This window comes from Schistocerca gregaria, chromosome 1 (genome assembly GCF_023897955.1).
Source record: "Schistocerca gregaria isolate iqSchGreg1 chromosome 1, iqSchGreg1.2, whole genome shotgun sequence".
NCBI lineage: Eukaryota > Metazoa > Arthropoda > Insecta > Orthoptera > Acrididae > Schistocerca > Schistocerca gregaria.
This window is the reverse complement of record NC_064920.1, coordinates 409156525-409172180: the sequence shown is the minus strand read 5'-3', so window position 1 is coordinate 409172180 and position 15656 is coordinate 409156525. Positions and strand designations below refer to the sequence as shown.

At 39.4% G+C, this 15656-nt stretch overlaps 2 protein-coding genes across 2 annotated transcripts in view; one reads left to right on the top strand and one right to left on the bottom strand.

Annotated features, from left to right (window-relative positions):
- The first annotated feature begins 1097 nt into the window (after window positions 1–1097).
- Window positions 1098–14207, top strand: LOC126349650 (corrinoid adenosyltransferase MMAB-like). The gene is made up of 5 exons (XM_050002448.1): window positions 1098–1248; window positions 11942–12079; window positions 12187–12397; window positions 13269–13393; window positions 13789–14207. Exons 1-5 carry the CDS (start codon window positions 1175–1177, stop codon window positions 13907–13909), a joined length of 669 nt encoding a protein of 222 aa, XP_049858405.1. The 5' UTR covers window positions 1098–1174; the 3' UTR covers window positions 13910–14207.
- LOC126349633 (ribosome maturation protein SBDS) overlaps window positions 14042–15656 on the bottom strand; it is a 49645-nt gene continuing 48030 nt past the window's right edge. Inside the window, exon 5 of the mRNA XM_050002447.1 lies at window positions 14042–14290. Coding sequence (XP_049858404.1) covers window positions 14162–14290 — 129 coding nt within the window. The 3' untranslated portion in view covers window positions 14042–14161. The remainder of the gene's footprint in view (window positions 14291–15656) is intronic.

The following is a 15656-nucleotide window of genomic DNA, read 5'->3' as shown; positions in this document are numbered from 1 at the left end:
TCATCAAATCCTTATTCAGGACACTGTATATAGCATTTTATTATCAGGTATTATTTTGCTCAGTGATTGTTTGGATATTGCCGACAAAAATTCTAAATCTTTCTAACTTCTTCCTGTTGCCAGGAATCACAAGCCACTATCAGCAATTCATGCAGCGAAATACTCTCCTCATGCAATGATTTTGCCGTGTTATTTGAGGAATTACGGGGTAGATAGATATTTATATGTTTCCATGTACATTCGTAAATAATTTCGCCATTCACCGGTTTCACCTTGCAACTAATGAAGTAGATGTATGAGTAAATTGCCGTCGCTTAAGAAGTCATGTGAACACAAAGCACATTATGAGTTAGCTTCCTGAAGTGAAATACTAGAGAGTAGCTGCTTGCCTCGGGAAGACCGATCTATGGCGGCCAGCAGTAGGTTGAACCCAAAAGATAAAGAACTGAAACTGTGCTGTGTGAGCGCACTATTTTTGCCACGATTTATTGCATACAAAAGCATCTGCACAGATATCTGTGCAGACAGGTTGTTGAGTGTGGACAGGCTTTAGCGACTCATCGAACCCCCTACTCAAACTTCCAGCATGGACACATCTCGTAACTGCACAAATTTCTGGTACACATGCAACGATCTTTCTCGCAGATCTGATTTGTGCACAGGCGTTTGGGCCGGCCGTGAGATAGAGCATTAGGGATAGATAGTGATTCTGTTGTCAAAGGTTAAACCTCAGCAATTGCCTTCAGCGATTCAGAGTAATCACAGAAATATCGATGGCCGGAATCTGGACCCAAATGCGAGTCTGATATGTTAACAGTTACACCACTTCACATTTTAATGTATAATATGAAGGGACGGTGATATTTTTCTGCATTTCATAGTTTTATTCTCAGGAACCACATGAAAAGATCTTCGTCCTTATAATATGAGCCAGCACTGGAAATGTGTTTTTGGAAATGAAATCTATTATTATATACTGATCTATCTATCGTTACGCCACAAACAATATTTTGATCATCATGCAGTTTTAAATAAAGTCCGTCATTTATAACTACACAATCGCTGGCAACATTTTGTATTCAAGAAACTTCGTTGAAAATCGATATTCCCATTCATCGATGTATGGAAGGAGTACTCGAAGAATTCACATGTTGAAAACGGATACGCAGCCTAAATGGAAGTTGTAAACAAACTGTTATTGAAGTACGCAACTTGCAGAACTCCAGTTATCACACTTATACGGAACCAGTAAGTTGGCTTCTATCAGTAACGTTTTTTTTTCCAACGGTACACCCTGTTGATAGGAGTATAGTTTACAAACAATTAACGCAAATTCGGTAATTGAGTGTTTGGCTCTGCGTTGCGAAACCTTCGTGAATTTCTTCCCCAAGTAGATCAGTATCCACATAATAAGTTATTGTTTAGTTACTAACAATAACAGTCATCCTATTCCTGTAATAAATGGCGTGCCACTTTTGCTTGCCAAGCGGCAAATCCAGTTTTCCGCTGTGAGCTTAGTAATGGTAATAATAAAAAAATCTCTTACTTAATGTAACGAAAGCATCTGTTAACTTGAATTAGCTACCCATTCATTATAGAATGCGGAAATACATAATGCATAAATTTGGTTGTATTAACCAGTAACATTGTAATAGGCCTAATTGTTTTCAGTAAGGGCTTTGCAGATAGGCATTAACATACAGGAGTTTGTTGAATAGGCATACAGATTTATTTTTTTCCAGCGGTGTAATTATTAGCTGAATGACATACGTTCAACTGTTGTGAGGTATACCGTTCTTGACGTTGCGGTTGGGTGTGAACACAGAAAATGAAAACGTTGAAAGTTCGGAACTCCGCTCGTGTCACACTTATAATACGGCCAGATGTTATCCACTGATGCAAGTGTTTGTTTCACCAAGTTTTCTTAATAAACGTAAATGAATAACTTGTTCACGTAACAGTGACTGACTCTATATTTCACTTACATTTGAGATCATTCATCTCATTTTATTGACTTCGTAATGTGGCTGTGATGAGGTTATAATGTCAAGTAGTTAGTGAGAACCCTAGCTATATATCATAAACATGAAATTCCATAACAGATTTGAAAATAAAAGTACCTTGCGTAAGATATCACCAGTTATTTATGAAAAGTGTATTGTCCCTATGAAATGAAACGAAAATAGCTCAATTTTTGCTGGGAAAGGTCCCTCTCTGTTCTTAATTTTTGTGTGAGATGACAGCAGTAGTGAAGTTCTAAATATATTTGGAAAAAAATAATCTTTTTATAGTGGATCCATTTGCAGCATTTGGTCTGCAAGTTCATTTTCACCTTTATTTCCAATCTCCAAACTTAATTTAGCATTCATGCATACGCACTGTAAGGAATGAAATGGGTTTGGAACACTGAAATTATTAGCTTGATGTCATTCATTCAGAAAACTATACACACACCACCATTCAGCCAAATGCTTTTAACCAGCAAAATTTAATAGGCTAAAGCAGTACCATTGATAATATCTAACCAGTGGACAGTAAGAGAGAAAACACATAGTATTTAAAAATGCTGGCATTTAAGGCTTCATATTGTGAGATGCATAAACAAATGACTGGATCTAGGTGTTAGGCCTAACCCTGACATGAAAACTAGCTAATAAATCTTAAACCTTTTCTGAGACTGGGAGCCTGTTGCCAGTTATTGCACTGTTGACACAGTCTGTCTCATGTAAATTGGGCTTAAGAACCAGATTTGTCACTAGAATTGTGTAGAGTTTGTTGTTGTAGAACTTAGATATATGTAGTATTATTTCTTAGACTAAAATCTAATGCAATAATACTGATTTTTGTACAGATGTCATAATTGTCATTTTCGCCAGTATGCACACCCAAAACTTACTGTATGTCATCTCTCCCCTTCGCCCCCTCTTCTTTGACATCCGTAACACAAAAGCCTTACTCATTCTGCTAGATGAATTTTGAATGAGTTACCCAACAGGTATTCCCAGTCTTCCCCCATTAAGCTCATCTGTATTTATTACTGTCACGTTATCCAAAAGCTATTTAGTGTTGTACCATGTTTTATGAGTTGATGCTGTTGTGCCCTCAAAATTAAATTATTTCATCCCATATGAACTATTTTTGTTGCTTTGGTTGTGTTATCAAAGATGGAATGTGAACTTCCCAAAAATGAATTACGGACTTACACGCAAGTGTGTAGAAGCGTAAGGCCTTACTGCTGAACTGTGTGTTTTCAAAACTCACTTAGTCCAATTTATTTAATAAATAATTTCTTTGTTCCTTCCTTTTTCTTTCTTTCCTCCCCAAGTGTGTCTGAAGGCTGACCCACACATAGCCAGTTGTGGGGTAATACTGCCCCAGTTAGACAGGTAGGATAGGTATGTACCCCCAGGTAAAGGCCAGGCCCAGGGAGATGTGATTACTCGAGCTGGTACCTTCCGAACATGTCGATTGGTCCCTCGTTTGTTTCTCAGAGATGCTGGTAATCATGGGGAATACTTTTGCAATGGTTCTATCTACTTCTACAACTGCCCAAAAGAGAAAGCTAGATGAATCTCAGTCATGGACAATTCTTTCATCAGTGCCAAAGTGCTTATTAGTTTCTCGGACTGACGAAGGTCAAGACTTCTCAACAGTCAACCCTTTCATTATTCAGAAAGGTGTTGACGCAATTACAGGTCCTGTAAAGTTTTGTTCCCAGTTGTAAAATGGCACCTTGTTGTTGGTGTTGTAACTGCAACCGGAACGGTTGCGGTGTGGCCGAGAAAGTGCGGGGGACCAACAGAGAGGCCTGCAAACAAATAAACGTACGGAAGAGACAAACACAAAACAATGACAGACGATGGATAGAGACCTTACAAAGACAACACGCAACAAGCAACGTAGTGACAGTCAACCAAATGAATCCAATACGTCCACTAGTAATGAAAACAAAGAACGGTAAACACGCTGTCTGTTGTCGAGGCGATGTGTCAAGACTCGAGCAACAATTACTCGCTGGCTGAATGAGAGGCAGGCACTTAAATACTCTATCTGGTGCTGGCCACTGGAACCACGTGTTCCACTGTGGTGCCCTCACACTAAATGCAGGCCAGGAGGCGCGCTCCACCACAGTTTACGGCACGATGGTGCAGAGACCTCTAGGGGTCTACGACGTCCACGAGGTCTGGCGGGGATTCAAATTCCGCTGCACTCGGGTACCATAGTTGGAAACAGACAGTGCCTTCCAGGCACACAAATTGCTTCGAACTACACTGTTACACACCTTCTCTGTCTGGGTGGATGCACGCTATACTTCAAACTTATTGGTCAGGGTGGTTTATACAAGGTCACTCGACGGATTGCCAAGTGTGGACATTCAAAATTAACTGTCTGATCAGGGAGTAACGGCTGTACATTGAGTAATGAAAAGGGTTGAAAAGGAATTGGTACCGACTCGCACTCTCTTCTTGACGTTTGACAGAGTTCAACTTCCATCAAACATTAAGCAGGATATGAGATAATTTCAGTTTGCCCTTACATCCCCAACCCTACATGTTGCTATCGGTGTCAGAAGTTTAATGACACCAGCCAATCATGTTCCAGTGCAGCCAAAAAAATTACCTGTGGCTGGGATGCCCATGAGGGTGATTGTATGCCTCCATCCCCTTGTTGCATCAACTGTATGGGTGACCACTCTTCTTTCTCTAGAGATTGTCCTATTTTTAAAAATGAACAAATTATTCAGTAAGTCCGAGTAAAGGAAGAGGTGTCTACCTTTGCTGCTTGTAAGTTATTTGCCAGCAGAAAGCCCACTGTGTTCCCAGCAGATAAATTTAGCACTGTCCTCGCCTCTCCTTGACCTAAGGAGGTAGCCACACAGACTTTGGATCTCACCTTTAGTGCCATGGTGGTCAGATCGGCCAGCCCAAAGATTAACGATTCAACCTCTCTAATATCACTTGCTCAACCTTCATAAATCTAGGGCCCCAAAATCGGACACCCGGACTTCCAAGAAAGAGTCTTACGATTTTTTGTGGACCCAGACCTCTTAACCATCAACTCCTCCATCTCGATGCCCTGCGTCCAAGAAGACTCATAAGGAAAAAAGTTCCTCTCCTTCTTCACCACGCCATGTCTCTTCTTCAGCGCCACCCAGCAGTAGCTCCCGTCGGCCATCTTCTGTGTCACTGAGACACACCACTGGCGGGGCATCAACCAGCCGATCACCTGGGGCAGGAACTGCCCCTGAACAACCTATGGATCAGGCTTCTGCCTCTTATGATCCTACTCCCCTGTCATCTTTTGTCTTCAGGAAGCAAAGCTACCTCATCATGATCATTTCCAATCAGTCCGGTTTGATCTCCTCTCTGCAGCTGGCGTTCCGGCACACGGGGACTTATGATTCTACTCCATGATAATCTCAGTTATCATCCAATCCACTTACACAGTTCCTTCGAAGCTGTACATCTTTCCCTTTCTGGATCCACCTTCACTCTTTGTACCATATACATTCCATTGCCCACACCAATGGCAAGAGCCGACCTCCTTTATCTCCTTGGTAAGCTCCCACCCCCTATTTGCTGGTTGGAGACTTCAACACCACCACCATCTGCTTTGGGGATCTCCGTGTCCTTGTGTGAGAGGCTCCTTATTGATTGATCTTTTCCACCAAGCAGATCTTGTTTGCCTTAACACTGGGAACGTACATTTTTTTCGGCCTTGGTGTCAACCTTTTTTCATTTGGGCCTTTTGGTCGGTACTGTTCAGTTTGCTCGGAGCTTCCAATGGTCCACTCTTGCTGATACTCACTTGAGTGACCATTTTCCCTGTGTCCTTCGATCACAGCCACAACTGCCATCTATGCACCCAAGATGCTGGAAATTTTCCCTAGCCGATTGGACACTTTTGTTCTCTCTAACAATGTTTGATGACTGTCAATTTCCTAGCATAATGCATCCCCTTTGGCCCAAAGCCCCTCAGTTCCTTGGTGGAACGAGGCGTGCTGTGACGCAATACACGAGTGGAGACATGCTCTTTACATTTTCTGCCATCATCCTACGTTGGCCAGTTGTATCTGCTATAAGCATAAGTATCTGCCATGCCGTCGCATCAAAACGCAATAGCAAGAAGGCAAGTTGGGATTTCTCTACCAGCTCCTCTGTAGTTTGGAGTCTAATTTGACAGTTAACCAGCGCGTCTAGTTTTTCCATGATCTCTGGGCTAACTGTCTTGCAAGATACCTTAGTGAGCCCATTTGAAATTTCTAACTCATTGGGTCTGTACTTTGCTGAGATTTCGAGCTCTTCTAATTACCCATCAACCTTTCTCATGAAGAAAGGAATTGTGCATTCTTGCTTTCTCCTCTCAAAATCACAAAAGCTTTAATACCGTTTTTTCTATGTGGGAACTCTGACACGCACTCTCTTCATCTCGCTCTTGTGCCCAAGGACCAGATGGCATCCACGTCCAAATGTTGCTGCATTTATCATCCCCTAGTATGAGATACTTCCTTCGCCTTTATAATCGAATTTGGACCGACAGTGCCTTTCTCAGAAGATGGCGGGAATCTATCCCTGTTCCGAAAGCTGGAAAGGGCAAACATCACGCCTCTAGCTATCACCCAATCTCTCTCACAAGTAGTGTATGTAAGGTTTTGGAGCATATGGTAAATGGCTGCTTAGGCTCGTGGCTTGAGTCCCGAAACCTTTTAACAAATCCCCAATTCGGTTTCCAAAAGCATTGATCCGCAGTTGACCATCTTGTTGCTCTCTCGAGTTATATCATGAACAATATTTTCTATGGAAATGGTAGCTATATTTTTTGATCTGGAGAGGGCATACAATACCTGTTGGAGGACAGGCTTCCTCCACACACTGTTCTCCTGGGGCTTTTGAGGTCGGCTACCCCTTTTCATCCATGAATTTATGACAGAGCCCACATTTAAGGTGTGGGTGAACGCTACTCTATCCTGTACTTTCCCCCAAGACAACAGGATGCCCCAGGGCTCCATGCTAAGTGTTGCACTGTTTGCAATTGCCATAAATTCAATTATGGATTGTCTCCTTCCCGATGTTTTGAACTCCCTCTTTGTCGATGATTTTACAATCTTCTACAGCTCACAACGGGCCATCATTCTTGAAAGGCATCTTCAAGGATGTCTCGATCACCTCCTCTCATGGAACATCAAAAGTGGCTTCCTATTTTCTCCCAGTAAGTCCATTTGTGTAAATTTTTGGCATTGTACGGTATTTAGTATGCCTTCCCTGCATCTGGCACCCATTGACCTTCCATTTGAGGATGTCACCAAATTCTTGGGGCTTTTATTTCACAGAAAACTCTGCTGGTCTTCCCATGTTTTGTATTTTTCGACTCGCTGTCCCTCAACACCCTCTGTGTTCTGAGCATTACCTTCTGGGGAGTGGACCTAGTGAGCCTCCTCCGCAAATGTCGCACCTTAGTGCATTCGAAATTGGACTATGAAAGCATAGTTTACTCCTCTGCACCACTGTCTATTCTCCAGCATCTAGATACTGTCGACCACCATGGATTGCGTTTAGCGTCTGGAGCTCTTAACACTAGCCCCGTGGAGAGCCTTTACGCTGAGACTGCTGAACCTCCGCTGTCCGATCGGCAAGCTGTTCTTCTGAGTCATTACACTAGTCACCTGTCTTCCATGCCAGCTCATCTGACCCATGCCCTTTTTTGCGACGCCTCCTTGGATTTGGGGTATGCAGGCAGCCCTTCCTCTCAACTACCACCGGGAATCCGCTTCCATCAGTGGCCACTGTTGTTTCACAAGGATAGTAATAGTTTCTCGTCGGCCATTTGCTGCTCTATGCGCACAAATGGAGAATGCCACATTTATTTACACTGACTGATCCAAGACCACCTTTGGTGTCGGGGGTGCCTATCTTATTGAACACCTCTATTCGATTTTGGGCTTCCTAACCAGTGTTCAGTTTTTACTGTGGATCTTTATGCTGTTCTCCAGGCTGTCCAATACATCCGTCACCATCAGCGGATACAGTGTATTGTATGCTCATTTGCTCAGCTCTCTTCCCAACCTTAAAGCTCTTTATCCCATCCACCCTCTGGTCCACCACTTTCAGGACTGCCTTCACATGCTCCACTTGGGGGCATCTCTGTGGCATTTCTGGATCCCAGGGTATGTTGGTATATACGGAAATAAGGCAGCCGATGTAGTGAAAAAAGCTGCAGTTTCTCTTCCCCAGCCCACTGTTCGCTTGGTTCCCTTTGCTGATATACAGAGCTTTTATCTCATTGTGTTGCTCTTTTAAGGCGCGCACACATTGGTTTGCACTTCAGGATAATAAATTGTGTGACATAAAACCTCTTCCCTGTGCTTGGACCTCTTCCTCTTCGCCTCATTGTTGGAGTAGGCAATTTTAACTAGACTCCCGATTTTTTTAAGTGGCGATCCTCCCCCACTTTGTCCCCATTGCCCGCAGTCGTGGATGGAGGACATAAATAAACTGAAGGAGCAAAGTAAAGATTTTCTCAGATTATCCAATATATGGTTCGAAGCCAATGAGCTAGCTATTAACTATGAAAATACTGTAAATATATCCTTCAACTTATCCAATGCTGCTATTGAGTACACTTCTACCAAACTTCTGGGCATATGCTTAGATACGAAATTAACCTGGCAGAGTCACATAGACAACATACCTCGAAAGCTTTCACGAGTTACCTATCTTCTGAAAAAATTACACACCTGTGTTTCTGAAAGCCTGCTGATTAATTCCTATTATGCATTCTTTCATTGCCATATTAGCTATGGTATTCTTCTATGGGGTAATTCTCCATGGTCCAGGAAAATTTTTATTTGGCAGGAGAAAGCCATCAGGAACATCTCTGGGATTACCAAAAATAACATATCATGTAGGTCATACTTCAAAGAATTACTCATAATGACAGTCCCTTCTCTTTTTATATATAGCTGCCTTTTGTACATGAAAGAAAACTTTAACACTTACAACCTTAGGCAGTCCGTTCATATCATAACACTCGTCAAACATTTAAGATAGACATACCAACAACTCGACTCAAGAAAACACAAGACAGTTATGAATACGTGGGAATAAGGCTTTTCGACACATTACCTGTGCAGGCACATTGTGTCTCTCTTAATATATTTAAAAGTAAGACTAAAAAATGGCTGAAAGACAAAGCTTTTTAGTGTTAAATAATTTGAAAACTCTTCAAAAATAGACCTGACTTACAAAACAACTTGCAACTCTGTTTGTACCTCTTCCTAAGTTTTTTTTGTCTCTGTAGTTCCACATTTAACTGTTAAACGTGTGGAGAAATCCTTATGTATGAAATGTATTCTTTTATTATGCACATTCTTTAAAATGCACACTTTAGTTATGTGGGATATCTTTATGTATCAAATGTATACTTTAGCTTTGTGTGGTACTTCACAGTAGTTATATTTCTTAATATGTAAATTGTACATTACTCATGACATTGATTGCATGTAAATGCTTAAAGATGGATAAATAAATAAACTGATAAGCTATGTTGGAGTAACTGAAACATCCGATATACTACCAGCCATCAACTCTGACCTGAAATTTTATCAAGATATTGGACACCACCATTTCGGCCTTATACAATAGGAGTACCATGATGTCACACATTCAGGTTGGGACCAGTCAAATACAATCCCATTATGCAAAATATAACAAAATAATTCAATTCTGGCCCAAGCGTCCAGAGCTGATGGTTTGTGTGTGTAAAGTGTGCTTACTTGTGTAAATCAATGTTTTTTTTTTTTTTTTACAAAGGCTGAGGCCAAAAGCTTAAATGTGTCTTTTAATTGTACTTGTTTGTAACTTATTGCATATTGTATTGTTGTTATGGTAATTAGCAATTTCTCTTTTCCTATAGTGCCAAAATAATTCAAAGAAATACATGAAGCTAACAGCTGTGGGAGTAGGGGGTTTGCACAGAGAGAAAAAAAAGGACATACCTGATATAAAATACATACCCAAACAGATACTTGTTCAAAAATCTAGTAAGCCACCATTACACGAAATCCACAAAATTGGTATCAGAAATTTCATTAGAGCCACACAACTCGAAGAAAGGACACGACACCATTAAAAAGCATCTCACTCCAAAAGCTGATATGGAAAGCTTCCCTTGATAAAGTCCACGAAATCATAAACAATAATTTGCTCCAAAAGCTGGTATCAAAACTTCACTTTACTTACATCTATAATAAATTCAGTGATACCAAGAAACAACAACTTGCTCCCAAAAAAATGGTACTGAAACCTTCACCTATGGAAGTAGAATAAACTCCACATTATGGATAGACCAAAACCTGCTACACTAACTATTGTCAAAAACCTCACTTAACCAAAGTTAAAGAAACCTAATAGAAACCTAACTTGATGGAAATAGTGAGAACAATTAAACTTCCACATGCTTAAACAAAACTCAGTCATTCACATAAATTAACACACACTTGCAATACTAACAATAAATGGAAAAAGAATGTAAAAACATACTTAAGAAAATTGGATGACACACACAACCATACAGGCTCAAAGAAGAAACACACACACACACACACACACGTAATTAAAAGGCTAGAATGTTCCATTTAATGAATTTTTTTTCTGTGGTATGACAGCATTTCAACTATAGCATTGTTGTGTGTGTAAATCTTTGTACTTTTCTTTTGTGGCTTGTCTGTGTGTTACCTTGCTGCTCTTTACTCTGATGCAACCATTTTGAATCCTTGTGGTAAAATAAATTATTGCCATTACTTGCTCAACAAGGGCAGGGTTAGCAGACTGACACAGTATTCTGGGTTAAATTCCAAACCTCCTCAGTGTCTCATAGAATGTGGGTGTAAAACAGGATAGTTAGTTGTATGTTGGATAGAATAGTTACATCCAATGACTATTTTGAGTAATAGCTATATGTGAGCACCAAAGTTCTCCTTCCTTCCATCACCACCATAAGTTTTTGAGGAAGGCAAATTCCAAATATTGTTCATGATGCGGTGTTGCCTTACTACGGAATATGTGTAGTAATATAAGTTGCAGAAAAAAACTTATTTGTTGTCTCTTGGGAGGGGGGTGTAGATGTTGAGAGGTTGAAGATAAGTGAACAACAGTAGTGGATCGATCTGTCGCTGCTAACACACATTCTCAGAAGACATTCAGCCCAGTGGGTGTGAGAGAAGAATCGACAAAAGTGACAAGTTGTATAACTTTGGATCATCATTCACTGGTACCAACCTGAACCCATTGGAGAATGCATTGTACATTGGCATTGTTGTCGTAATTCTGCGTTGTCAACTCTGCATCTCATCTACGTTCATACACGAAAGCAGACAGCATACTAAAGGTTGTTAATAAAATGATGAGTTTATTTTCTGATCTTTGATTGTGTAGTTTTACAATTACTCAAAATTACACAAACCATCAACAATACTAATTCAGCAAATTACGGCAAATACAGGAACAGTTGAAATTTGATTATTGGAATGCCTTGTTTGCCTTTTCATAGGGCCGTTTGATGACTTTTACCTTTTCCCTCCTCTATTGAGATAGGTTAAAGTTTTTGATTGTCGGCAAACATCAGAGACCTGGTCATCTTAAATTTAAGAGCAAATATCAGATTTCTAACCCCTCAAAAAAAAAGTCAGCAAACAATTATTATATAACATGTTGCAAACTATCTATTCAGTTTCAAAAAATTGTAGTGGCGTTCTACACAGCGGCATTGGCTACTAGCGAAAAGTAAATTATAATATTGCTGTATAATTAGGCATACTTCTAAATTGCTAGGAAACTTTTCCCATGCTGTATTTTATTGCAACGGCACATTGAAGGCAAAACACTGTAGTATACTTATTCTTGTAGTTCTGTCAATTGATTCATCACTTATTTCACTGTTTTAGGAGTAAAACGGCAGCAGCTATATACACCAAAAATGGTGATGGAGGACTGACATATGCTGGTTCAGGGGAATTGAAACCAAAGGATGACTCAATATTTGATGCAATTGGAGCAACTGATGAACTTTCATCCTACATAGGGTAAACTTGCTTTTACTTCCCCCCTTCCACTTACTGACACAAAATGAGAAACAGCACTGTTAATGTTAGTTTGATGCAATATAGTGAATGAAAAAACTTTTTTGTAGGTTGGCTCGAGAATTTGCGATTGATGGCCAGCATTCGTATGTGGACAAATTGAACAGAATTCAGTGTATTCTCGTGGATATCAGCACTGCAATTTCTAAGTGCTCCAGCTCTGAACTCGTCAGGTTGTCTTCCAGACACACCAAAGATCTTGAAGAATGGATTGATGAATACTCTAAACAGTTACCACCACTTGAGAATTATGTGATACCAGTGAGTAATCAGCAGTAGACTCTACTTCTAACACTTTTAAGATTTATCAAACACACATGCTGTGCACATGATTTCAATAAGGTATAAGAGCGCATTAATAATGTAAACATTTCAATACTGATATTCATAATATAGATTGACAATAAGAATTTTTTCACTTTGAGAACAATATGACTTGTACTGCTCTCTCCCCAATGCTAGTCAGTGAAATGGCTCTTCAATTCTGTGGACCATAAATTCATGGTTCTCTATTGGCATGAAACACAAAAATGTCATTGTTTTTAAGGGGGCAGATGTCAAAACTTAACAAAAATATTTTTTAGTATCTGAGTTGGAATGATGAAGTGACTGACAGCTAATAATGTTAGCAACACTGAACTGGGTAAGCTTGGTCACATAGTTCAGATGTGCACTGTGATTCTCCACACTGAACCCATTACATCATGGAAAAAGAGAGTGATAGATAACAAGTTTCCACTGAAATGCATTTACAGGGTGAACCGACAAAACTGTCTTTCATGCTCCAGTTTTTTAGTTACTGATATTTAGGAGCTGGAGCAATCTTTCCATTCAGAGTAATCAGTATACTCGTAGGCTTTTTCCTTCATCCAGACTTTGATCAGTGAGGCTAAGTAATTCCCACTCTCTTTTAGCTGCACTAAATGATAAACAGTGGATTTTTTCCCCTGGAAATAATTCAAAAGTTGCATGTTACATACAGTATTTGCCATGTTAAATATTGAAAACACGAGAACAAAATTATTTTCATTTGACTTTTGTAGACTTGCTGCTTCTTATTATATGTAATGTAAATTGCTATAAAATACTCTGTAAATCTGAATTATTTAATATAGTACCGCTAACTTTTTAGGGAGGTGGCAAGGCATGTGCATCACTCCATGTAGCAAGAACTATATGCCGCAGAGCAGAACGTTGTGTTGTGCCTCTTGTTAGGAAAGGAGAGCTGCATAATGAAGCACAAGTTTATTTAAACAGGTGAGATACTAGTAAGTAAGTTGAAATTTTTCCACCAATTAAATACAGTTCAATTGCAGATATTTTAATAAAAGATTACTAATTCTGTTTTAAATTAGCTACCTTTCCACAAAATATTGTTACCTCTAGATTTTACTGTAATAAATATATTCTAGAACTCGAGGTGGCTAAAAACACACTTGACAGAGTAAAGATATGTCAGGTCATAAACAGTGAAGTTAGATGTCTTGTTGGTAAACAATGGCACAGTCCATTCTGACTACCCTGTAGTTATTGTCTCTGAATCCACTACACTAATTAAATATTAAAACTTTGGTAGAAGAACTGATGTTTCAAAATGTGTAATATTCCAATTATAGTTAGCTAGCAGTGTACACTTATTCTTGTTGTTACAGGTTGTCTGACTTTTTATTCACAATTTCAAGACTGGCAGCAAAATGTGACAAAAAAGGTGAAAACATCTACATACCACGCCCTGAACCAATTGCAAAAGAGAAAGCTGCACACCAAAAATAAAAGCTGATACTATTCAGGAGAAATGAGTAAGGCTGAACACTTCCAAAGTCCAATCAAGCAGCATAAGATACTGAAATTGTTGATATTTTTTGTTTGCTCTTGAGTTGGCACTTGTTACATTAATCAAAAATAATTGTTTCAAGTTGTTTTATTTGTAACACTTCAAAATATAATTTAGTAAAAGTGTATATACAAATGTGTACATAGGACTGGTAAATAAGTTACAAATATTAAATTGTTTTTATAAAAATGTCACTCCAGAATTTCTTCACCTTCTGCCACTTCCTTCAGGCTTAATAATTCAAGAAGACCATGGCCCTTGGTGTCAGACCTCACAGTTTCATCAATTTGCCGGTAATGTCCAGGGTCTGTGAGGCATATCTGGAACATATTGCAATGTGTTAACTGCATAGTCTGCTTATTTTATGGAAAATGGCAATCCTTGAAAGTAGTATTAACAATTTTCATGTCGCACACAGTGCATAAACACTGCAGTGTGAACAAGATCGAAATTGCCTTTCAGGAAAAACAAATATACATGGAAAATTTGACAAGCAAACAGTGAAAGAGAGAGGGAGTTGGTATTCTATTTCTTACAAAATAAAATCTTGCTTCATATTTTAGTAATTTATGTGGTACATCATCTGGCATCTTTGGTTGCAAGGAGTAAGTGACAAAACACATTTCTCCATAAATGGCTGTGTGTACAGTTGCTGTTATTCTATAGCCAAAACACATTCTGGATATTTTTAGTTAAATTTGTATCTTTTTTTATCTGACACTTACGTTTGTAGAATTGATAAACATGTTAAGGTGATGAAGACAAGAAAGCTCATTCAACTGTAAAATCAAAGCATCTATTTGGAGACTGCTGCACAATCTTCCTTAGTCACTTCTGTTCCTACAATTGTGTTCAATATCAAAACCATATGTAAATGAGGTCTGAAACCTTGTCAGTTACTAAATAGAAACACATGCATGCGCTAACTTGACTGGAAAATCAGTAAGCAAATTTACTCGGAAAGAATTGAGCAGGAGGAGTGGTTTGAACTGTTCATCGAGGGAGATGTATTTCCGCAGTCACTTTGTTGCCAAAGCAGATCAGGGTGATTTGTAATAATCTGTTGTGGGCTTGTGTAGGGAGAAGTGAACTGCATTGATGTTCATTGTTTGACCATTCCTACCTACTGCGCGCGGATGCCAAACTTCATGCGTTGTGTGTGTGTGTGTGTGTGTGTGAATTTGTTATCCGCAAAAAAAAATTACATAACCATATTTGAACAAGTTTCATTAATTTCAATGTACTTTCTAGCATCTAGCAGTATCATGCTGCTTGACAGCAAGTGTACCCATCTGTATTGACTTAAGAGTAAATCTAACAAACCTGAACAACAATTCAGACTGTACGTTAATTATACAAATATTTTAAATTTATTTGCAGTAACTGTTGGAAAAAGGTTTTCAGTCCTAGCTGAACGTGGAGTAATCACTAACAAGTGATGCTATAGCAAATGTTTATTTCATTAAAATTCTTTGTATGGCATTTATGCCACAATGTAGGTCATCATTTGACATATGTACACAGTTGTGTTTGGTGATATAGCTGTGCGAGTTGGAGTCAAGTTACCCGCTCCATAAACGAGGGTGGTCATACACATTAAGACTCAGCATGCGGGAGAGCTTTGCAGCAGGGTAGTCTGTCCTGTGACAGCAGATCGAAGGAACTCCCATACCAGAATTGGCACTA